The sequence below is a fragment of the Molossus molossus genome, unplaced genomic scaffold (assembly GCF_014108415.1).
Source record: "Molossus molossus isolate mMolMol1 unplaced genomic scaffold, mMolMol1.p scaffold_m16_p_6, whole genome shotgun sequence".
Lineage (NCBI taxonomy): Eukaryota > Metazoa > Chordata > Mammalia > Chiroptera > Molossidae > Molossus > Molossus molossus.
The window spans coordinates 96766068-96792542 of NW_023425399.1; the positions used below are offsets into that span (position 1 = coordinate 96766068).

General features: G+C 35.2%; 1 protein-coding gene across 12 annotated transcripts in view; it reads right to left on the bottom strand.

Annotated features, from left to right (window-relative positions):
- PIAS2 (protein inhibitor of activated STAT 2) overlaps window positions 1-26475 on the bottom strand; it is a 70513-nt gene that overhangs the window by 4130 nt on the left and 39908 nt on the right. For 7 of the 12 annotated variants that reach the window (XM_036244231.1, XM_036244234.1, XM_036244235.1 and 4 more), the window contains 11 exons: window positions 22777-22827; window positions 22555-22645; window positions 21012-21101; window positions 19262-19396; window positions 16945-17050; window positions 15407-15480; window positions 13214-13374; window positions 12059-12192; window positions 10907-11078; window positions 5922-6061; window positions 913-950 (listed from right to left, as the gene is read on the bottom strand). In XM_036244231.1, the coding sequence (XP_036100124.1) occupies window positions 913-950; window positions 5922-6061; window positions 10907-11078; window positions 12059-12192; window positions 13214-13374; window positions 15407-15480; window positions 16945-17050; window positions 19262-19396; window positions 21012-21101; window positions 22555-22645; window positions 22777-22827 (1192 nt within the window). Of the gene's footprint in view, window positions 1-912; window positions 951-3641; window positions 3733-5921; window positions 6062-10906; window positions 11079-12058; window positions 12193-13213; window positions 13375-15406; window positions 15481-16944; window positions 17051-19261; window positions 19397-21011; window positions 21102-22554; window positions 22646-22776; window positions 22828-26475 lie in introns of those variants that run through there. The other 5 variants (XM_036244227.1, XM_036244228.1, XM_036244232.1 and 2 more) reach the window with 3 other exon arrangements.

The window sequence follows — 26475 nt, forward strand, 5'->3', positions numbered from 1 at the left end:
TCCTACTTTCAACACCTCTCTCAAAGCCTTTCTCCGTTTCACTTTCCCCTTTGGCTTTCCGCATGTGTTTCCCTCCTCTGCTCTGCCTCTGTTCTAAGCCTGTCACTGGAGGCCATGCTCACTGCAAGGTCTTCATGTTGAGACTCTGGGATACTAGAATTTCTTATCTCTGACAGAGAAAATAAGAATAATTGCTTTATAGCAACTTTAGGTTGAGGCATCCCCAAAGTCTGAATGTGATTGTCTTTAAAAACAAGGAAGACACGCCCTGGCAGGTTTGGCTCAGCGGTTAGAGCGTTGGCCTGTGGTCTGGAGACCTGGGTTTGCTTCCCGCCAAGGGCATGTAACCTGGGTTGCAGTTTGTCCCCGGCCCTGGTTGGGTCGTGCGGGTGGCAGCCACTCGATGTGTTTCTTTCACGTCGATGTTTCTCTCTCTCTCTTCCTTTTTCTCCCTCCTACTCTATCTGAATAAAAAATGGAAAAATGTCCTCGGGTGAGGATAAAAAAAAAACAAGGAAGACTCAAGATAATGATTCAAATCAGTTTAATCAGCTTTAGCTATTTTTTTCCGTATAGAATAAGTGTTTTACAATTTCTGTAAAGTTTTAACTTCTAGTCATCTAGCACCACTTCCCCTCATTTTAATCACTCAAATGCTTGTAATAAATGCCAGCTGGTTATTAAACTAAATAAAATATAATTTAAAATTCAGGTATTAAGGCCAAAACATCATAAATTGGAAAACAGCAACTTTATTTCTCCAAATAAAACTGTAAAATATTTATATAGTGCCTTCTTTGCATCAATTTAACTGAGTTGACTGTCCTGATTTTATGCAACTGGTCATTTTTAGTTAGTATGACATAAGCAACAATCAAATACAAATTAGTTGCTTAAATTCAGGATACATACCTGGGGATCAACTGGAATAAGGGAAAGAAAATCCAAACCTAAAACAAAAATGCTTTGTTAATAGTTGTCTCATATTTTGGAGACAAGAATTATTTCCCAAAATCATTTTATATTAATCAAAAGCCATAAAACATTTGGGGTGCTTACCATTCTGCAGTACGAAAGTTCACAGAAGCAGTGCTATTTAATGTGTATAAAACTCCAAAATGAACATATTCCCTGACAAAACATCTGAAAAAAATCACTTCCCAGAGACTCAAAGGAAAGAGTCCAAAAATTTCCAGAGAAGTAGGACTAGTCAAAGCAAACATTTCTTTGCTTCATCACTTAACAGAATGAGAAGCAAAAATGATGAGATGATCTGGATATAAACCATTAAAAAAAAAATACTTAGGCTCTTAAGATACTTCACATTTATTTTTTAGAAATACACTGAGCTTCATCTAAAATACTACTTCTTAAACACGTCTATTTCATGAAGTGCTCTCTGTCCCCGTTCCCACATCAAGAGCAGCTCACAGTTCCATGTTCTGCACAAAGCAAGCACTTGGTTATTTCTGCTAACAAACTAAATATTATCAAGGCTTACTGGGTTATAAGCCAATGCAATTTTCTAAACCAAAGATGTGAGATTCTCCAATTAAGCTTTAGAAACAGGAATGTGGAAAAGGTTGCCCAGTATACCATTTCGAAACATTCGTGTTGTAACAATAAATAATTTAAAATTTCAGGTCTGAAAAGACCACCAATAAACTTCCAAGTCAGTTCCTCTAGACTTCTCTGACTAAATTTCAAAACATTAAAAAAAACCCAAAATCATACTAAGTATAGGTAACTAAGACAGGTGAATTTTTTTCAATTCTATAAATTTCTATTTGCTGGCATTCAATGTTGCCTTAAATAACAATCATACAGAGTAAAAGTCTGATACTAGACTGTTCCTCAAAATAGAGATTAATGGGAATATTTAAAATATTTAATAACCAGAATAATTTATAACTCAAAATTTTAAGTATATTTAGTCCCTTATAATATCTAAATAAGCTATGCTTAAAATGCTTACCAAGTGATAGAAGCTATAGCACCAATCATTTAAAAGAAATCATTTCTAGAGCATATAAAAAATTATGATTTTTCATTTTGTATGTCTGTCAATAGCTATATGACACAGCAGGGTATGACCCAACAATGGACAAAGGGAATCACAACAGACTTTTCCAACTTCCATATTAAATTGGTAATCAGTAGGTGACGTAGCTCCATACGCAATTTTTTTTTTCAAATTAATGATCTTGTTCAGTAAATCCTTTCTCTCCTTCTATTGAATACTAATTTAAAATTTGTCTAACCCTTATAATACCTTCCAAGACTTTTATATATTCAACATCTCCATTACTGACTAAGTCACAAAAATACTTTATTAGCATGTCATTTAATTGGCTTAATTTTACTAATTTTATTTTGCTTCAAACGGTGTAACAATTTTTTATAATAGCTTCTGCTTCTATAGTTTATTTAATTTTATATGTTCAATTATGTTTAATGTTTGCTAAGTCACTCACTCAGTCCACTTGAATAACAAACATTTTTATAAAGCTAGGGAAGTACTGCTCTCTCTGTTGGAATATTCATATTGAAGCCAAATCACTCAAAAATGCTCATTTTCTAAATGTTTTAACAATTCCCATCTCAAAATTTCAATTTAAATAAACACACAGGCTTGATGTAATTCTCAAACTGTGTCTTGTGGTTTGTTTTTGTTGCAGCTCTAGCACTGAAGGCTACCCACTGAGGTGCAAAGACTCCTCCTATTTTCATTATTTCAATTCCCAGCTCTTTAGATGTACTGTAATTCTTTATTATTTCATGTGTGCCAGTATATATATACATATATATATATATACACAGTCTATTGATCTAAGAGATTTACTTGATCTATATCTTTTGACACCTCAATGAATCAATGAATATGGTGACTTATACAATGAATAGTAAAATACCTGGACATTTTTTAAAAATCTTGGTTGAAGTTCTAGACTGTCTCCCCAGCATTACACAGATGCCATCTATACAAAATCCAGTAAGGTTCTAGTGTAAATATTTCTCACTGAAACAATTTTTTCTCAAACACTATCACTAAAATTTGATATATTTCGTTATTCCTTCCAATAAATTTCATTAGCAAAATGCTGTATTTTATTTTAAGTAGACTATTAAAACTCATATGAAATAGATGAAGTTTCATAAACAGTGATTAATGTTACTTCCTTGTTTTACAAGTTTAGCAAAATCCTGTTTTCTTATTTCACCGAAAGTTTCAATTTAAACAATAGGTAATATTGATATATATATATATTTATGCCCTCCTAAGTATTTCATGGTTGAAAATGTGCTCGATTATTTTTAACTAAACAGCAGGTAGTGTTAAAAACTCTGATGGTACATTCTAAATGTTTGTTAACACTGTTAAAACTGTAGCTTTTAGATTTTAAATGTGTCTTTATGTGAAACTGACTCTACCTGTCTTATTAATAACAACACATTTTCCTTGAGCCATGAACTTGAACAAAACATGATTGCTATATGATTAAATATGTAAATGTTTAGCACTTTCAAATTTTAATGACACAACTTTTGAGCACCATTCACACCTGACAATATGTCAATAGTAATAAGGCAGTCATATTTTTTCTTGAAATAATCAAGCTGCTTTCCATTCCATAAATACAAATTATGTTTTATTTTGAATTCACTGTTGCACAGTATCAGAAGATGTTCCAAGCTGCAGTTCATTATTAATATCATTTCTTCTTTGTTCCCCTGCAGATTCAGAAGATTCATGTTTATGATGTTTAAAAAGAATGTTAAGAAATGTATTAAAACTTTGTCATGTCTTCATTCTTGGTGCTCTATTTAATATTTTATTATAAATAATTAAATTTATAAATATCAACTCTGTACAATATGACTAATTACATAAAAATTATGCACAAAAATAAAACCAAAGATAATTACTAATTATAAAATAGCACATTAACAATGAAACCAAAGTAAAAACTAAGGTATTTAGGTGTAGTAACTGTTACATGAATGACAGATGATAAACTGGTAATTCTTATAAAGTACGACAGATCCTATTCTATTCAGTTTATCAAATGGTAGAAAGCATTTCAACATTTTAATAAGCAGTATCACCATATTGGCTTATATTGGCTAAATATCAACCCTGAATATTAGTCTTAATTCCTTAAATACCAGGCTTGAAGTGTATTTTATGAAATATATAGTTAACATATTTTACTGCATTTTTCTCAAATCTGCATATTTTATAAAGTAAATAGTCTCAATTTATAGCCAAATTTTGAAAAACTGTAAATTCTCCAAAGTTAAAAATTCATCCATAATCACATAATTTGAAAACTAACAGAGCAAGTGATTTATAAATTGTGTCTATACTACTGCTAAATGGTCAGAATCACTTTAGAAAATGGAACGTTTATCATCTTTTTTCAGGATCAATTTTTAATTTAAAGTCTTTAGGAAACAAATCCTTCTGGAATGTTTGTTTATAACATATACTAAGATGACATGTGGATACTCTTCAACTACACTTAAAACTAGCCAAGGTTAGAGCAAAACATGGCAGTTAGGAATTAAGAATCTCCAAGTTTCTGTCTTTCTTATGGACCATGAAACCTCACCTATACCTTAGCATCAGGTTTCATATACAACAAATACTTTATAACTAGTGATAGCTGGGTTTACAAACAATTTTTTAAAATACTGATCCCTAAAGTACATATGGACTAAACATATTTTTTTTTTTTTTTATCCTCACCCGAGGACATTTTTCGATATTTTGTTCAGATAGAGTGAGAGGGAGAGAGAGAGAGAGAAACATCGACGTGAAAGGGACACATCGAGTGGCTGCCACCCACACGACCCAACCAGGGCCGGGGACAAACTGCAACCAAGGTACATGCCCTTAGCGGGAACCAAACCCGGGTCTCTCCGGACCGCAGGCCGACGCTCTAACCGCTGAGCCAAACCGGCCAGGGCATGGACTAAACATATTTAAGACGTAAACGGTATTTAAAATTTTTTTTGATGGATACTATTTTCAGTCTATTTTTTTCCATTAAATTTTATTTGAATTGGGCCAAATAATAAAAATATCAACTGTTTCAAAAAACACAAATTTTGCCCAATAGAGTACTGTTCTCAAAACAGACCCTGAGAGTTATTCAAAAATAACTTCAGAAATCTAGGAAATAATACATAAATAGAGGAGAAAATTTTATTCCACTAAAAGCGCCCTTTAGAGAGAAGGCATGAAAATTAAAAAATAATGGTTGTAATTGGTTCACATTTCATTGACAAAAAAATGTCTGCAAAAATGTTGGCTAAACAGAGAGGGAAGGAGGGGGCGGGGCAGTTAAATTTATAATACAGCCTTGCTTGCACAAGTCTTGGTACTAGGGTTAATTCAAGCAGCCTTGAATATTTTTAATGTTGAGATAATATGTGTATAAAAGATATCCCCAAATATTAAAGCAGGGCTCTAGGGAAACAGTTGGTAGATCCTATTTTTACAGGAGGAAAAATCCATAAGGTAAAGATATAGGCAACACTCATTCCACAGTAGACCAGTATATTTTTTAGTTGTGATGGGCTACCAAGATGAGTGTCAGAAAGTACTCTCTCCCTAACCTGTGAAGCTTGCATAATAAAATAAACCAAGAAAAAGCCTGAGTATAAATTCTCTAGAAGGAAAATAAATTCTACAAAAATTTCCTACTATCCTACTATTTTTCTATTATCAGGAATCTAAAGATTGCTCTGTAGTTAAAATGATAGAAATTAAATATGATATAGTAAAATAGACACTACCTTTATATGATGCTTTCAAATTTCCTTAGCATTTCTATTTAAAATTATAAAACTCTGCTCCACAGATTAAGATTAAAAATAAATGATAAAACTTGATAAAAAAATAACTCTTCACATACCTGGCAAATCTGATGACATGCTTGATATTGGCGTGTGGTGGAATGGTACTGAGTAGTCTGTTAATGAAGGCGGAATAGCAGCTGGATCAACCGAAGTCACACTGGGCACCCTTACAGAAGATGGCTGATACATGAGAACCCTGTTTTAAATAGCATGGGAAATTACAAACAATCTGGCTGTTAGTTCACAGGAGAGAAGGGCTGTACTACTGGGAATTCTCATTCACTAAGTTTCAGCACATCTATATGGCAGCTACTCACTACACAGCATTCCACTCTACTCTCCTCTTTCATTAACAGTCTTCATTTTAACATGAATGTATGTGGGCTCTTAGCAGCTGTGATATAAGAGAAGTCAGCATTAAAACATAATGTACAGTGCTGGAGTAATACATAAAATGTTCACCCACAAATAGAAATATACTTTACATATGCTTTTATTAATGTGTGTAACATATGTGGATATTAGTAGCTTTATCTGTAAAGAAAAAATATATCATAAGAAACCCAAAACACTAATTTGAAAGAATATATGCATCCTATGTTTATTGCAGCATTATTCACAATAGCCAAGATCTGGACATAGCCCAAATGCCTATCAGATGAACAGATAAAAAAGCTGTGGTACATTTACACAATGGAATACTACTTGGCCGTAAAAAAAATTGTATGTTTTGTAACACCGTGGATAGACCTGGAGATTATTATGCTAAGTGAAATAAGCCAGTCAGAGAAAGATAAATACCATATGATCTCACTTACATATGGAATCTAATGAACAAAGTAAACTGACAAACAAAATAGAAACAAAGGCATGGATACATAGAACAGACTGTCAGAGAGCTGTCAGAGAGGAAGAGGGTTGGATGAAAGGTGAAGGGATTAACCAAAAAACATATATACATAACTACAGACAAAATAGAAAAACACAACAGTGTGGTGATAGCCAAGTGGAAAGGGGAGTGGGAGTTAGGTGGAGGTAGGCAAAGAGTGGGAAAATAGGGACACAAAGAGACTTTGCTTGGGGCGATGGACACACGATACAGTGCACAGATAGTTTTATTGAGCTGTACACTTGAAACCTGTATGGTTTTGCGAACCACTGTCACCCCAATATAGTCAATTAAAAAATTTGGAAATAAAATAGAGGACTCCTAAGATATGATTTAAGTCAGGGCAACTTATGAGTGAAGCTACTTATGTAGTTCAACTAAAATTTCTTCCATTCTGACTTGAGTTGTGTTAATTATTAGCACTCTTATCTGGGAGTCATGTAAGCAAAGAGCCAGTCCTAAAGCCTGCCAACCTGATGACAATAGGCAGCAATCAGAAATTTTAAAAGATGACTACTCAGGATTTAAGATATAATAGCCAGTATTAAAAATGTTGGCTACCATAATACCATCTACTTTTCTAAAAGGTTTTATGGCTTTGAAATTAAACTCACTTAAGAAACACTTTATAAATGATATTATATATATATACACCCAATATGTATATACAATTATAACTATAATTTTAAGAAGCACTATAATTAAACATATTTTTTTAAAATTCAGGAATAAAGAGATAATTTTGCCTTCTTCCTATTAAACCCTCATTTTGTCTTTGCTCAGCATAAACAATTACAACTTCACAAGAAAAACATCTTGAATGTACAAAAGAAATTAAGTAATGTTATAAACCCTATGGCTGATGGTGGCCAGCTTCTTGCCTGACATTTTTGTGAGGCTGCAGTGGTAGCAACTGCTCTCTGAGCTTCGTGATGCCATCCAAGGATGACAAGAAGATAGGAGCCATCAGCCAACAAAGATGAAGATCCAGTGAACAATCTGGGGACAAGGCCAAAAAGAACTGGTCCAAAGGCAGAGCTTGGGACAAATACAATAACCTTGTTTGACAAAACCATGTATGACAAACTCTGTAAGGAAGTTCTCAACTATAAGCTTATAATCCCAGCTGTTGTCTATGACATTTGGCAGTTCCCTGCCCAGGGCAGCCCTTCAGGAGCTCCTCAGTAAAGGACTTACTGAACTGGTTTCAAGCAGAATTCAAGTAATTTACACTAGAAATAACAAACGTGGGATGCCCCAAAAGCTACTAAGGATTCACAGGTCCCACCAACTATATCTTTTGAAAAATAAAACTTTATGAAATAAAGGGGAGGTGGCTGGGAACATGGAGCATTAGGTTAGCATCCCATAGCACTGCCAGAAAACTGTAAGCTTAATGAAAGGCTCAGAATTCTGTAGCTGGATGGGACCACGACAAAAATGAAGAAAGTAAAATTGACAGAAATGTAAAGTAGGACCATGGTCACAAAGATAAACTGAGATGACAACTAGCACCTCTAGATGTCCTTTCTCTTGGTTGAAACACTTCCTGTTATTGCTCACATTATTAAATACTAGTTAACAATAAATAATGACATAGTTGCATGACACTCTTAATACTCTGTAAACAACAAAACTATTTCATAACCTCAATTTAAGTCTCAAGCCACTTAAATAATCACAACTTATGTAGACACTTGAATCCCCTAAAACTAATTTGCATTATGACATGAGGATCTTGTATAGTTGTTATTCTTTAGTATATCAATAATATGAATGTCACTGGAAAATGTGTAAAATAAAGTCATCCTGAGAGTATGTATGACTGTGGCAACTGAGTTAGTATAAAAAAGATGAATAAATAACACAAGTCAGAGTTCAGAAATCTTAAAAATAGATCCATTTAGGAGACATAGGAAATATAATATGCTTGAGACAATAACATAAGTCTGTTATTTCAAAAACATTTTCCAGACGTAAGTGAAGATGAAAGGAAGTCATCTTCCAAAAAGTGGCCTGATTAGCTTAGAATCAGAAGGTTTCTTGGCCTCCAATGATATCTGGAGACCTAACACTACAAGCAGGAGGTGAACAATGTCAGAAAAGGCAGACTCTGGAGGCAGAAAGAGAGACCGTGGGATGAGAGCAAATAGATCATATTAAAGCATGTATTTTTCTGGAGCTTGAAAAAAGTCATACTCTACAGGAATGAAAGTAGAACTGAAAAATCTCCAAAAGTGTTCTCAAATTACACATGCTCCTACTTCCCACACAGAAATGGGCACCAGAAATTGAGGGAGGGGCACAGGAGATGAGAAAAAGAGAGATTGGTATTATGTTAGAGACCCTTATATGGCTTGCCACCAGAGACAACCTCCAAGACCACATTAATTCATGAGTCAGCATCACTATGCACAACTTCAACCTGGTGGAAATCCATCTAACTATAATACTGTGAAATCTGTATTTTCCCACCATATTCTAAAGAATGTCATTAGAAAGTAAAACATGCAAATACCACATCTAAGGTCAATTTCATAATTCTCCACTCTAGCAAATGTTTCAAAATTATATTTTCATTTTTTGTTTAACATTTAAATTATAGAAGTGCCAACAAAATCGTCTAAAAGGAGAAATAAGTTATCAGCGTTCCAGAACAAACTCACTTGAAATACTTTTCTCATTTTCTGTTCCACTAAAAAAAAAAAAAAAAAATCAAATTCTGGCCCTGGCCGGTTTGGCTCAGCGGTTAGAGCATCGGCCTGCGGTCCGGAGGGACCCGGGTTCGGTTCCCGCTAAGGGCATGTACCTCGGTTGCAGTTTGTCCCTGGCCCTGGTTGGCTGTGCGGGTGGCGACCACTCGATGTGTCCCTTTCACATCGATGTTTCTCTCTCTCTCTCTTCCTCTCTTTCCCTCCCGCTCTATCTGAACAAAAAATGGAAAAATGTCCTCGGGTGAGGATGATAAAAAAAAAAAAAAAAAAATCAAATTCTGATTAAATGGGCAAAAACTACATATACCCTTACTGTGATGTGTACATCATATCTGGAACTAGATATATTTTAGTAGTGAACAAAAGGTTTAATTTTCCTGGTTTCAAAAGTAACCATAAAACAAGAATGTTGTGAAAGTACACTGAGAATATAATTCCATTTATACGAAACATCTAGAACAGGTACATTTATAGAGATACGAAGATGAATGGTGGTCTAGATTTGGGATGTGAATGGGAATAAACTGCAAATGCACATGAAGGGAAGTTTACTGGGTGTTGGAAATATTCTGCAAGTGAATTGTGATGATGACTGTACAACTCTATGAAGTTACTAAAATCAGTGAATTGTGCAATAGAATACTTAAGATGGAAGAATTTTATGTTATGTAAATTATACCCCAATAAAGCCATTAGGAAAAATAAGTGCACCGAGAGGCCAAAATGACAATACTGGCAGGCACACCCAGTCTGAAAGAATGTGTTCATGGATGTCGAGAGAACCCTCTGCTACTTTCTTGCAGGTTCTACAATTTCTAAGAAACATCTATTGCTAAATACTCAAATCTGTCACTTATTATAGGTCAGCCAGATGAATCATAAAGAGTACATACTAAAAGACATTTAACTTGCCTATATTTTGCCCTGGAGAGGGTGAGAAAAGAAGGCAATCTTTATTGAAAAACTACCATGTGCCTGACACTGAGGCTTTATTTTCTTTACCTTATTGAAACCTGAAAATAATCCCATAAGTTAGGCATTTCTTAACCCCATTTTATAGAACAGAAAAAGAAAGCTCGAGCAAGTTAAGTATTTCACCCAACATCACAGAATGAGTAAGCAATGGTATCAAAACTGGAGTCGACACTTGTTGAATTCCTAATTCCACACTCCATTACACCAGGTTTCCCTTCTGTTGGTCTGTGATACCAAATTTGCTACTTACATGAAATACTTACACATGAGAAGATTTCAACTCTCACTTCCCAAAGATGAAAATATTTTCTTCATTAAAATATTGAAAATATTTCAACTGAACAAAGGCAAACTAAAATAGCCTTCTATGATTATGCAACTCTCAAAGAGGCATTTACAAATCTATCCCAGTAACAGTTAGTTCCAAGTATAATAAACAGTAGTGAATTATAAATTAACAAACCCTTTGGTTGGGCTGCTTTGTGTTTCTGACATAAAGATGCACTTCCTTTTGGCAGGAGGGTCTTCCTCTTCATCAGAAGAGCTTTCTATTGTTAGGTCAATAACATCCACTTTCTTCTTGCTTGCCTCATTGGTTACAGTCACTGAACAAGGCTTACTGAGGACACTTGAACCTACATGTAGGGGACAGGAAAAAAAAAAAGACCAAAGGTGTGACACAAACTCTAGCCATAGGAGTCTTAACAGTGCAACATGCCTGGGAGAACACACAGCCAGTAAAGCCACATAGTCTGTCCTATGGAAAGAGACCAATTCCCTAACTCCAGAAATATCTCTGTAAAATGACTACTAACCTGGAGAGACAGGGTGAGCTCTATGCCTTGACAGAAAGCCAAAAGCCTCCTTCAAACATGCTCTTAGTTATCTCTCTGGTATTAATGGATATGAACATATCTTGCTGCTCATGCTGTTTCCTCAATTAAGCAGTCATTTTATAAACAGACATCTGGTGTTAGTGGACTGATCTCCAGCCATGAACAATAATACATGGTTTCACTGACTGGCAGTGTTCAGTCAGAGTCAGATACTTCAATTCTAGCAAAGCAAGGGTAAGCATGTCAAAGAATGCATAGGCTCTCCACCATAAGCCAGAACTGATAAAAATTTCCACCTTATGCCCAACCAGTGTGGCCCAGTGATTGAACGATGACCAATGCACCAAGAGGTCACCAGTTCAATTCCCAGTCAGGGCACATGCCCAGGTTGTGGGCCAAATCCCCAGTCGGGGGGTAGGAGGGCATGCAGGAGGCAGCCAACTGATGTCCTCTCTCATTGATGTTTCTCTCTCTCTCCCTCTCCCTTCCTCTTTTTCTAAAATCAATAAATTTTTTTAAATAAATAAAATTTCAGATGATTGTTTATTTTACATATGAAAAATAACTATAAAAAGGTTGATTACAGAATGGTATAAACTCTGGCACATTTCTTAAGGAAAGAATAAAAATTAGTTGGGGGAAATTACATATGTAATAGATGATCAAAAGGTAAAGTTATAAACTGAGCTCCAAAGGTAGTTCCAGTGGTCAATGTTAATGATAAAGATAATGCCGCAGGAGTCTCACTGCTATACTCTCTGCTGCCATTCTGCACATACTTTCTATTTTTGTACACGGCTGGCTGGATACTTTCATAGCTTCTTTCTTCGGTCTCATTGGACACCAAGAGCCATCTTCTTGGAATTTGATCTCATCCACATCAGAACAGTCACTGAGAATTTCCATAAAAAGCCTATAAACCAATTAAGTAAATAAAGGTCATCAGTCGCCTTGGTCAACGTTGAAATTGTAACAAAAGAAATGCTTATTACCTTGGAGACAAAACCAATGCTATTTGACTTCAGTTTGCTTTGGTATTTCAATACTTCAGACTTCACGATAACTATTATATCCCCTTCCTCCTAGGTTTTAGATCTTTAATGGGCAATAAAAGTATTAAGTGACTTACTGAGTCATCTAAAAAATTAGTGGCTAGCCCAGCCAGTGTGGCTCAGTGGCTGAGCATCAACCCAAGCACCAAGAGGTTGCCCGTTTGATTCCTGGTCAGGGCACAAGCCCAGGTTTCGGGCCCAATCCCCAGTGAGGGGAATTCAGGAGGCAGCCAATTGATGTTCCCTCTCATTGATGTTTCTCTCTCTCTCCCTCTTCCTTCCTCTCTCTTTAAAAATCAATAAAGAAAATAGTAAAAAAAATAAATAAATAAAAGCCTTGGTAGCATGCAAAACAGCTGCCTCTCAGTGTCCAGCACTGATGTGCATGATGGCAGAGGAACATATATAACCAAAGGAGCTGGAAACACAGTTCAGGAGGCAACCAATTGATGTGTCTCTTTCAAACTGATGAATGTGTGTGTCTCTCTCTCGCGCGCTCTCTCTCTCTCGTGCCCTCTCTCCCTCTCCCTCCCATTCATGCTCTCTAAAAAATTCAATGTAAAAAACATCCTTGGGTGAGGAGTAACAGAAAATGAAGAAAAAAAAGAAGTTCTAGGTAAGCAAAATGAATGATACCACTAAGTGGACTTTCCCCCTCTTTAGTACAGGCTATGAAATATGATCTTGGGAAGCAAAACGAAAAGGAAACTACTCTCCCTCTTGCTCCCAACAGAAATCATAAAGATAAAACAGCCTCTAACCACAGTTTAAAAATAAGATTGAGTATAATTAAGTATAAAACAGAAAACACACAAACATCTGGACTTTATGCTAGAGAATTTATATGAGGCTGTACTGAATGGAGTCAAAGCTAATATTTACCCATCTAAAATTAGACTTTCATAGGCAGCTTTTTTGTCACACACAGGACAAATCCAGGTGGGCTTCTTCTCATTCATTTGCAGATAAAGGGCAGCATCAAAACACTGTAGATGTGTACAAGTCACTGCTCGGCATGGGATTGTCAGCCTCATTTTCCCTAACTACAGGCAGGAAAGGAAACATGGGAAACCATTTCAGAAAGGAGAACAGAACCTCAAAAGAAACAGTCAGTCATAAAAGTCTGAAAAAGCCATACAAGAAGATCAAAATGAAAAAGAAATTCAAACCAGAATTTATTCCCATCAACACTGCTGTGTATTTTTATTAGTATTCACTGATTGCCCTATAATTTTTAAAAAATTACTTTATGAAAATAGGTAATGTAAATTCACAGGCAGGAACAGATCCATAACAATGTAAAACATGTCTTCGTCAACTGTGCCCCTATTTAGAGAGAAACATTGTTATCCATCTCTTCCATGCCCTTTCATAGATGTTCTATGCATAATCAAATGTTATAATAAAATATTTTAACATGAATGGAGGCATACAATACACAAAATTCTTAACCTTCTGTCACATAATATATGTAACTTGTTGACCTTTTCACAAATATCAGTACCAAAAAAGCTACCACAATATGAAGATGTCATAATTGATATGAAGTATATGACATCAAGGATCAAAACGTATGCCCAAAGGTATGCACAAAGCTTATGATTAAAGGAGTTCCTGGGGCTTCTGCCACCACCTCAGGGGAATAATGTAGTCTACTGAGACTACAGACTTCTCTCTGGGTTTGACAACAACAGGTTCTCTCAGTTTCTAAGCAATCCCAATTTCATGTAATTCCATTCCTTTTCAATAAAGGTAAATTAGATTAAGTTAATGATTAAAAAAAAAAAAAAAAAAAAAAAAAGCTTCAGAAGAAAAATATCTGCAAATACCATTTTCCAGGGTGGTAGAGAGATGGACTTATAATTAGGATACTTATATTTTAGCCTAATGTAACAATATGATATATATTGTTAAGAGAACTGGAATGATGCCAGAAAAGTGGCTATTCTTGTTCTACTAGTTACTACTGTGTGACTTGGGTTAGCCAATCTTTCAGCCTGTTTCTTCATCTGCAAAATGGGAACAACTCCCATACAGGTTTGCTAAGGCAGTTAAACAAGGAGCATATAATAGAAACTCGACAAATTATTCCCTTCCCTCCCTCTCTCTCTGAAACAATTCTCTATCCATTTAAAACTGTACAGGGTGTGTCAAAAGTAGGTTTACAGTTGCTTGTATGGAAAATAATACAATAGTTAATTAATAATAATAATACAAAAATAAACTGTTTTGTGTACTCACAACTGTAAACCTAGTTTTTCCCTGCCCTGTATTTTTATCACAATGGTGGCTGGTCACCAAATGCCTCCCTAAACTACATTTTAAATTCCTGATTCCATATAAAGTCTCTCTCATATGAAAAGGGTCCCCTCCAACAGTACTGATTTTTAAGAAGCCTTTATCCACTATTCCTGATCTTTCCCATCTCTTCTCTGGTACTCAAATAGTACAAGTATACTGGGTAAGTACGGTCTTTTGCTTTTTCATGTGAATTGGTTTTCTCTCTCAAACTAGACTATTACTTTCTGAAAACTGTTTATCAAGTCCTCATTGTTTTCTCCCACAATTAGCTTAATACCAAGCCACAGGAATATCTGAGTTGCTGACTGACTCTCTCCCAGTCTCTATGTTAGGAGATATAAAAATTACTGTGCAATTTAGAAGTACATTACAAATCAATTAAGACATCTCACACATTCTCATTAAAGCAGAACCATCAATTAGCATTTATTAGGCCCTAGCAATTTTATTACCATTTATATTTAGATAAAAGGATCAACTCTATATGTTTATTGTTAACTGTGGATTATCTATAGCATTAACTGCAACAGATTATTCTGAACCTAAAAGCTCCCTTCCCCTATGATAAAATATCCTTTTAGGTCTCTCCTTGCTTAGTCACTGCCTGAAGAATGTTTGCATTCTTTGGAATTACAATGCTCAATCATGAAGATTCCTGATCAGGAAAATAACAAAAGTTCAAAATTCTAACATATTATTCATTCCCACACTTACTTTTATAGGAAAATTAGTGATTTATAAAAACACCCCAGAATGTTTTGTTACTTTACTTACAGGGCACATCAAGGATACCCGAAGGCTAGTTGTAGCAATTTCACTATCAGGATCTGCAGTAAGTTTTTCTTTAACTTTAAAAATAAGGAAAAAATAATAATAAAAAGGTTAAAAACTAATTGTGACATATGAACAGAATTACAGAAATATATATTATCTTATTTAAAGTTTCCCAAACACTTTGAATAGGTCAAGAAACTACAAAAACAAAACAAAATGTTAAGTATTCAAGTATCGAAAACACAATCATAGTTTTAGCATTAGGTTAAAGAATTGCAAACTCTATATCATACATTTAATTAAAATTTTAAAAGTAAAATTGCAGGTAAGAAGAGTTTCAAAATAGAAAGCTATTTAAGATTTAAGAACAAAACAATTAGGAAGGGAACCTGGAAAGCACTAGTACTCTGAGCTTCAGTGCTATTCTAACACACGTTCGTGACTCTTTTTATTAGGAAGTCTCGGTTATTTCCAATAATTACTAAATTTGTAAACAGAAAAGTAAAATATTCTTATACTTCCTTTGACAACTGAAAACTACTATGGATGTGGTAATGTGTCTGCAATTTTATTCACCAGGTAATGTAAACAAGTTACTACATGCGGAATCTAATAAATATATGCATCACCTTCGGATGCCTAATTCTCCACATTATTATAGGGAGAACGGAACTGGAACCAGAGCTAGCAGAACTGGAGTAGGGCAAGAAGAGTTAGGGAAGAGCTTCCCTGGCTTCCAGGTCTAGGCAAGAAGATCAATACTGTGCTGTTTGAGATGAGAAATGGTTTGAGTTATAAGAAATAAATACCATTTCAAAAGCTCTACGTGGCTCCCTTTTCAGTCTATGTATCCTTTTCTCCTTTCAGGTTCATTCAGTGGTACGGGAAATAATTGGGGGAGTAAATATTCTCTTTCCCAGAAAAATGTCTTGTTCAATTAAATTCAGTTGCTAGCCCTAGCCGGTTTGGCTCAGCGGTTGGAGCATCGGCCTGTGGACCAGAGAAGTCCGGGGTTCGGTTCCCGCTAGGGGCACGTACCAGAAAAAAAAAAAAAAAAATCAGTTGCTAAACTGAATAATCTGCAGTTGGGTTAGACTTTTTTCTCTACCTACTATATATTATGAAAGGAAAGTACAAAATAAAACATCTCAGAAGACAGATATTGTTGGTATATATCAGCCTTTCTTTAGCAAAAAGAGCTTTTTATTATTTAGAATTTTTTTAAGTGTACATTCTGTTAAACACGGGAGGTTTTAAAAACTTGCATGAACTTGATGTTTATTTAAATAAGTTTTCAAGAGAAGGCCCAAAATCAGACTAGCTGAAATTTAAAATTGATCCTCTTGGGAGTAGTTTCTGAGAGAAGGGTTTGTTTTTTTTTCAATTTATAGGGCTGTGTTCTTGGAGTGTTTTTAGTTCAATATTCATTTTAGGTTTCTAATAATTGTTGCTAAGTTATATTCCTATATTGATGTATATGTGAGGCTTTTTATTCCCTTAAAGCATCTCATATGCTCAATCTTACAAACATTACTTACTTAGTGCTCTGGAATGATCAGGGTTTCTAATACCTTTCATTTTTAATCTCTGTAATAACATGGCTGATGTGAGCTGTCGTACAAGATATACAGACATGGAGTAATTCTACAAAGAAAGATAATCTGTATTAAAGACAAGAGATAATAGTCTCTTTATTTACATAAAATACTTGTCTAAGAACCTCTGGTTTCTAAAAATGACATTCAAAATAACTTCCACAGGAAGGTCAATGACTGCTAAAGAAACAAAATCAGCTCCTTTAGGGAAGATAAAAGCTCAATCATATTAAAGGTATCTCAATCACTTATCACTTTAAAGCATCCATGTGAAAGATAACATAGGTTAGATCAGTGGCTTTCAAACTGTGTTTCTAACGCAGCAAAACTGGTACCTTAGAGACAATTATGGTATGAATAAGAATGTACCCTCTCCTCCATGCTGACTTCTGACTAGAATTTTTCTGTTTTTATGTATAGGCTCACATAATATTTTCACTGAAAAATGGGTTCCATTGCAGAAAGTTCAAACACCAGCGATCTGAATTAACAATTCAAATCCAGAGTTCTAAAAATCTGATTCTGGCAAAAGAGACCACTTACTTCATGGCCTTCAGCAATCATTTAAATGAAACCAAAAATCAGCTTTCTTCTGAGAGACGCTCTGACAAATTAACTGCTGTTCTGAAATAAGCATTTTACTAGAAAAGGGGAAACTACTAGAGTATGGAAGGCACATGAACAAGGTTAAAAATCAAAAAGACAAGGCCAGAATATAATAGCGTCAGTCCCATACCTCTTAGATCTGTCACAAAGGAACCTTCATTAGCTATTTATAGAGCTATAAAGGGATGAAATATAATTTTACCAAAATGATAAAAATCTATCTTACCATTACACTACATATATGAACTCAATCAATTCTACAATAAAAGACTTTTAGTAGTTGCCAAACCAATTTTTAAATATTATTTTTAATGTCCTGAAAGAGTCCTTTTAAATATCTGAATACCCAATATAGCATGTAAATTTTAAGTCAATTAATTATTTTAATTACAAGGAATACTGTTCCCATTATGTGGCAAAAAAAAAAAAAAAAAAAAGCTACCCAGTCTTCAATGTCTACAATCATTTATTCAAAAACCTGAAAGTTAATAATTATTTCAAAAAGATACACTATTCTGTTCAAATTCCTCTCACTAAGCTTTAAAGCATTAATACTCCCTCATTTAATAAGGTCCCCTACATTTGTATACAACACTCATTCTCAAGTATTACTTATTCTTTATGAGTATGCCTCAGGGAATTAAGCAACTTTGGCAACATCAAACAATGGCCAACTTGGGACTAAGCCAAGATTTGCTGAATCCTTATCCAATGCCTTAACACTGCACATTCAGTTCATGCAAGTGACAAATACTAGAAATCAGTACCCTATGATAATACTGATAAGTTATAGTAAAAATTCAGAAATAAGAGCTCAAGACAACAATCATTAAAGAGACAGTAACATCTTTATAGTCCAAAAATTAATATAAAAATACTCTTCTTTATGTCCAGCTCTGCAATTGCCTTGGTAATAAAACCAAAAAATTCTTGCTACAAACATATGACTCAACTTCTCTATCTATAAAATAGGAAATCGTATCCTTTATTCCTATGAAACAGCAACATTAAAGCTCATGTTCAGAAATTAACTGAACTTTTTTGCCATTCTATTATTTCAGTTATATGAACATTAAATAGTTCTAAAATGACAATCCCTTGTTGTACTAATCAGTATCTCATAAGATAGTTTAGACTAAGAATTTTAAGACTAAGAATCAGCAGAAGACCAGTTCATCAACTAAAGGTATAGAGGAAATAATATAATTCTAAGTCAATGTTTTCATAAGATGCCCACTGCTTCTTATGTAAAGGCTGGAACAGATTATTTCTCATTACAACATGAGTACATTTGACTATTTTCCCCAAAGCTAGTTAAAGCTTCTTTGTTCCTCTTCATAAATATAAAACATCACCCAAAGTTTCCAGTTTCTTAACATACTACAAAAACACAATTGTGATTAAACCATTACCTTAGAAATATTATAATTATACTTATTTCCTTTCCAGGAAAATAAAGAGAAGATACTCAGGAAACCTTAAAGTTTTTAACCTTAAGAATCTTCACACCTCCACCCTTAAATTGGAAATTACTGCTTTTTAGAGATTAAAATAAGAACACAGAACAAGCTGAAGCTAGTAGCCTAAGAAAAAACAAAATAAATCAACTCCTAGTGGGATTACTTTCATGTTTCCCAGAGGAAAGAGTCTTTACCTTTCCAATTTCTGATGCCCAAGAAATGGAAATCTGGTTTGGCACAGCTGAAGATAACCTAACTAAAGATGTAATATTCAAAGGGCGTCCAGGGCGCTTCTGTTCAATCCCATTTTTAGGTGGTGGTGCATAGCCCTATAATCATAAGAAAGAAATTTAAATAAAATTCTCTGTAGATATTAAATATTTTCTCCAAGACAGATACAGGATCTTGCCTAATTCCAGTTACAGTAATTATTTTTATTTTATACTGGAAAGCACACAGTCCTTACATTAAGGTCACCAATCTGAAAGTGGAAAACCATCTTCTTTAAAAGTTATAAAATATTTCTTAAGTTCAGAAAACAACCCCCCCCCCCCCAAATCCATGTTCCACCATTAAAATGAAAAATGCCAACATCTTGCCATATTGGTTATGAATTCAAAATGCATTCACAAATACTGGGGGTGGGAAAGAAAAAATAAACTTTGGGAATTAAAAAAAAAAAGAACAAATTAATGAATTTCAAAGGAATTCTTAAAATCTTGTGAATGATAACTGGTATTAAATTAACTTGATGGCTGTAATAATTCTGCTATTTATGCTTTGTTCCACTTTTCTTGTCATCAAGTATTTGTTTTAAATAGCAAATGTACTTTTTGATTTATAGCATATCCAATTTTCAATTACCTCAGAACTTTTCAGTTTGTGATTTTTAAAACCAAGATAATACAGTTTATAGAAAATTAAAAATTCAAAGCTGCAAAAATATCAATATATTGAAAAGTAGATATCATATTTTACTAAATGTCACGTCACTGATGTAATTTAACTATGCACCAATGAGAAGGAAAAAACACTAAGTTAATGGTACAAACGAGTGTATCGTTACTTATTTCTGTATATTTAGCAAGGAGATATAAGCAAAATGAATTGGGTAACATATTCCTTTTGGATAAGAACCTCCTGAATTACTTTTTATTCAGTCATTAGCAAATATGTTTTCCACAGCTCTGGAGATAAAAGTATTCTATATATTTATTTTATTTCAATATAAAACTATACCTCCACCAACATCTGTTAGATTTTCTTGCAAGTCACTGACACCCTTACATTAACTGTATGTGTTAATGCTGATACACTCTGGACCTTATGAGAATATATCAATCAGTGGTTTCCAGACAACACCCTGGATTCATGAACCTTCTTCAAAACGTACTTAAATCACTTGTTGACTGAAAAACCAAAGGAAACTAACCAGTCATACCATGGAAATAACATCAAGGTTGTACAAGTACAGGCAATTACAATGCTAGATTTTAGGAATGTTAAAAATATGCACCTTAGAAAAAAATGAAATACCCTATTGGTGGTATTACACAGCAGAGCTAAGGAACACATTCTGTCTATCACACATAGGGAACATCCTTCACTGCTTCATAGGAGACAGAACAGTAATTATTAAGTGGGAATTCACGTGATTACTTATAATCTACAACTTCCCACAAGACTTTGAAAATCATTACAAACAGTTTGTGCAGGGGAGTATTAGACAAAAGAACTTCCACTATACTATGAAAAAGGGAAATGTGTGTGTGTGTGTGTGTGTGTGTGTGTAGGAGGGTTATGCTCATCTAAGGTTGTTCAAGTAAAATAAAACAAACAAAACACTCATTTAAAAAGTCCTCTTATAAAAACTCTAGGAAATGGTTCAATAAGCAACAAGCATGTGGAATATAAACACCAAGTCTAGGTAAATGTTAATGAAACCTTTGTTTTTCCTGTATTTGGTCTAGAAGATAATTCTGTCTTCTGGTGTGTCCACTGGTAGGTTAACCAAATAAAACAATGGCACAGGATCTGCCAAGATGATAAAAACTCATGAACTAGCTAAACAGTAAACTCTGTAAACTGGAATTTGAGACATCAAGAAACTGTGTTTTAAGTTAGTCTGACAGAGAAAGAGAAAAGTAACAGGAGGTAAAAGAATAACAACAACTACAGGAATGCGGTATTAGCAAATTCAAAATCAAGTATGGTACTACTCTTAATCACAAGTTTTTAAACGGACTCTCTACCCTACTTCACTAATTGGATTTCACTGGTGATTCTGAGTTATCTGTTAACATGTATTCTCCTTCTGATCATCAGCATCACCTCCATTTAAAATCCATTACTTAGTTATTAAGAATATAGTTGGAGCCCTGGCCAGTTTGGTTCAGTGGTTAGAGTGTCAGCCTGCGGACCAGAGAGTCCCGGGTTCGGTTCCCACTAAGGACACGTATCTCGGTTGCAGTTTGTCTCTGGCTCCGGTTGGGGTTGTGTGGATGGCAGCCAGTCAATGCGTCTCTTTCACATCGATGTCTCTCTCTCTCTCTCTACTCCTCCTCCTCCTCCTCCTCCTCCTCCTCCTTCTCTCTCTTCCCCTCCCCTTCCCTCCCACTCTAAAGATAAATGCAAAAACAAAAAAAATGTCCTCGGGTAAGAATAAAAAAAAAAAAAAAGAATATAGTTGGAAAATTTAAAAATATAAATACTTAACCTCCACATATTTCTAACAATTTCCCATATCTTAAGCAAAAATAAAATGAAGTTGATTTGACAGAGTACCTCTGAACAAAATCTAAACGTTTCTAACTACAGGCTGCTGAAGAGCCAGTGAAAGATTTGGTTTTAGTCCCACCCAATCTAACATTTCAATAAAAGATATACTCAAAGAACCTTTTCTGTTACATGCTATGATGACATCCTACCTTACTTGTAATTCTGACAAAAGTTAAGTGCTGTTCCTTTAGCATCTTCTAATTAGTACTACTTTAATACTACCAACATAGATTTACTTTTTTATTTTATATTATAAAACTTTTTATATATAAAAGTTGAGAGAACAATAAGTACCTACCAACCAGCTTCACTAATTATCAACATGTTGCTAATTGTACTTTGTTTGCTTCTGGCCCCACTGTCCTACACCAAAATACACATCTCACACATACACATATTTGGTGCAAATTCTAGACATGCCACTTGACCCACAGACACTTTTATATGCATCTTTATTAAGACCTTAAAAAAAAGTATCACAACCTTAAAAAACTAACCATAATTTTTAAAAATTTATCTAACATAAAGTTTATATTTAATTTTCCCAACTGCCTAAAAATTCTTTTATTTTTTTATTATAGAAAATTTCAAACATATACAAAAGAGAGAAAAAAGTATAATAAACTCCCACAGACCCATCATCCAATTTAATTTACTTATTAGTCTTTACCTACTCTACACACCTCCTGCTGAGTAAAAAGCAACTTACAGGCAAAGGAAAAAGCTTCCCATTTACTTTTATACATAAACTATTGGGATAGTTATCTTCTTGAGGGCAACTTGTCTCTGCCAAGCAAAGTCTGCATTAAAGAAGAAAAAAATAAATTATTCTTAAATAGTATACTCAAATATGCTTATGTATTTTCAAATTCATGACTACATGCACATAAGTAGCAAGAGTTATTAAAGTAAAAGAAAATTTCAAACTTGCCTCAACTGAACTTGGACTGTATAATCTCTCCTACCACCTGGCAAAAAATCCCTGTTGAAAAGAAAAATTGGGTTAAGAAAGCACGAGAATTCACAGGAAAAAAACATCATTAGTATTTTTATTCTTAGTCCTTAAAAGATGAATACTAGCTTACCAAGAGCACAAGCCTTACATCAAAACACTGTGGTGCCCAGCCAGTGTGGCTCAGTGGTTGAGCATCGATCCATGCACAAAGAGATTGCCTGTTCGATTCCGGTCCGGGCACATACCCAGGTTGTGGGGGAGCATGCAGGAGGTAGCGAACTGATGTTCTCTCTCATGGATGTTTCTTTCTCTCTCTCTCTCTCTCTCTCCTTCTCCCTTCCTCTCTCTGACATCAATAAAAATAAATAAAAAACATTGTAGTGATAACCCTCATTTACTTGACATTTAATCAAGTCTTTATGGTAATTTTAGGGTATTTTCACTTCACAGGATCTTTCACAGGGCAATATACATTTCAATAAGCAACAAAATTGGTTAACATGAAAAGGAGCGCCCTAGGTCTAAGAGATAAATACATTTATTTGCTTACAGTGGTTCTTAACCTTGGCTGAGAATTCTAATCACTTGCTAAATTTTTTTTTTTTAATATAAAGACCCATTCACCAGATATTCTTATTGGTCTGGAGTACAGTCTGAGCATTAGTAGTTTTTATTACTCAGGTGATTCTAACATAGAACCAAGATAAAGAACTGATGCCTAGAGTCTCAGTATTTCTATACCAGAGATTTTCAACTGGTGTGCTGTAAGAATTTTTGAACATGCAATACCTGACTATTTACTCAGGGGCACTGACTTCTTTTCCCTTAAATTGTCAAATTAAAAAATGACAACAGTCACCCTGGCCGGTTTGGTTCAGCAGTTAGAGCATTGACCTGCAGACCAATGAGTCGTAGGTTCAATTCCAGTCAAAGGCACATACCTGGGTTGTGGTTCGTCTCCAGCCCTGGTCGGGTTGTGCAAGAGGCAACCAGTTGATATGTCTCTCTCACATCGATGTTTCTCTCTCTGTCCCTCTCTCCCCGTCCCTCCTTTTTCTATTTATCTATCTGAAGATAAATAGGAAAATATCCTCAGGTGAGGATTAAAAAAAAAAATTAAAAAGAAAATGACAACAGCCAACACAACAGTAGCCTTCTGGTATGAATGCCCTGTCTTGAATCATAAATATACAGGTCATATTATAGAGCTGCATCTTACTGGTCACGCCACATAATAAGGTTGCATCTAATTTGGTTAATTATTGGTACCAGAAATCCTCTTATACAAGTACAGGTACCTGATTCTTATTTATTTATTTTTTTTATCCTCACCCGAGGACATTTTTTGATATTTTGTTCAGATAGAATGGGAGGGAGAGAGAGAGAGAGAAACATCGACGTGAAAGGGACACATCGAGTGGTCGCCACCCACACGACCCAACCAGGGCCAGGAACAAACTGCAACCGAAGTACATGCCCTTAGTGGAAACCGAACCTGGGTCTTCTCTGGACCGAAGGCAGACGCTCTAACCGCTAAGCCAAACCGGCCAGGGCTGATTCTTATTTTTTTTGTTGTTGTTATTAATCCTCACCCGAGGACATTTTTCCATTAATTTTTAGATAGCATGGAAAGGAGGGAGGGGGAGAGACAAACATCAATGTGAGAAAGACACAGCGATTGGTTGCCTCCCACACAACCCTGACCAGGGCTGGGGATCAAAACTGCAACCCAAGTACATGCCCTTGACTGGGAATCCAACCCAAGACTCTTTGGCCCACAGGCAAACACTGTAACCACTGAGCCAAACCGGCCAGAGATACAGGCACCTGATTCTTTTTTAATGTATTTTTTATTGTTGATATTATCACAGATTCCCCTATTTCCCCTCAGTTCTTCCCTCCACCCAGCCCCCAACCCACCCCACCCCACCCCCGGCTTTCACCATACTATTGTGTCTTTGGGCTATGCATATAAATTCTTAAGTTAATCCCTTCCTGTCACCCCTCCCCCTTCCCCTCTGAGATCTGTCAGTCTGTTCCATGCCTCCATGCCTCTGGACCTATTTTACTGGTTAGTTTATTTTGTTCATTAGATTCCACAAATAAGTGATATTTGTCTTTCTCTCACTGGCTTATTTCATTTAGACTAATGGTCTCCAGGTCCATCCATGCTGTTGCAAAAAGTAAGAGATCCTTATTTTTTATAGTCACATAGTACTCCATTGTGTAAATGTACCACAGTTTTTTAATCCATTCATCTACTGATGGGCACTTGGGCTATTTCCAGATCTTAGCTATTGTAAATAATGCTGCTATGAACACAGGGGTGCATATATTCTTTCTGATTGGTGTTTCAGGATTCTTAAGATACATTCCCAGAAGTGGGATCTCTAGGTCAAATGGTAGTTCCATTTTTAACTTTTTGAGAAGACTCCATACTGTTTTTCATAATGGTTACACCAGTCTGCATTCCCACCAGCAGTGTACTAGGGTTCACTTTTCTCCACATCCTCACCAGTACTTGTTTTCTGTTGATTTATTAATGGTACCCATTCTGGTAGATGTGAGGTGATACCTCATTGTAGTTTTAATTTGCATCTCTCTGGACGTTTTCATGTCTATAGCTGTCTGTATGTCTTCATTGGAGAAGTGTCTATTCAGGTTCTCAGCCCAGTTTTTAATTGGATTATCTTTCTTTTGTTTGGTTGTATGTGTTCTTTATATATTTTTGAAATTAACCCCTTGTAAGATATATCACTGGTGAATATATATGTTCTCCCATACTGTAGGATCCCTTTTCATTTTTGTGATGGTTTGTCTCTTTTGCCATGCTGAAGCTTTTTAGTTTGATGTAGCCTCATTTGTTTATTTCTTCACGTATTGGCAAAAATTCTGCTACATGAGATGTCTGAGATTTTGGTGTCTATGTCTTCTTCTAGGCCTTTTATGGTTTCGCAACTTACATTTAAGTCTTTTATCCATTTTGAGTTTATTCTTTTGTATAGTGCAAGTTGGTGATCTAGTGTATTTTGCACATATCTGTCCAATTTTCCTAACATCATTTACTGAGGAAACTGTGTTTACTCCATCGTATGCTCTTGCCTCCTCTATCAAAAACTAACTGACCACCCTGGCCAGTTTGGCTTAGCGGTTAGAGCATCAGCCTGCGGTCCAGAGAGACTCAGGTTTGGTTCCCGCTAAGGGCGCGTACCTCAGTTGCAGTTTGTCCCCAACCCTGGTGGCAGCCACTCGATGTATCCCTTTCACGTTGATGTTTCTCTCTCTCCCTCTCCCTCCCTCTCTCTCCCTATCTCTCTCTCTCTCCCCCTCCCTCCCTCTTCCTCTTTCTGAACAAAAAAAGGGAAAAATGTCCTCGGGTGAGAATAAAAAAAAAAAAATTAATTGACCATAATAGCATGGGTTGATTTCTGGGGTTTCTGTTCTGTTCCACTGATCTATATGCCTATTCTTGTGCCAGCACCAGACTGTTTTAATTATAATTGCTTTGTAGTATAGTTTGATATCTGGGATTGTGCTCTCTCCACCTTAGCTCTTGTTTCTCAAAATTGCTGCAGCTACTCAGAGTCTTTTTTGTTTCCATATAAATTTTTGGAATATTTGTTCTAGATCTGTGAAATATGCCAATGGTATTTTAATAGGGACTGCACTGAACCT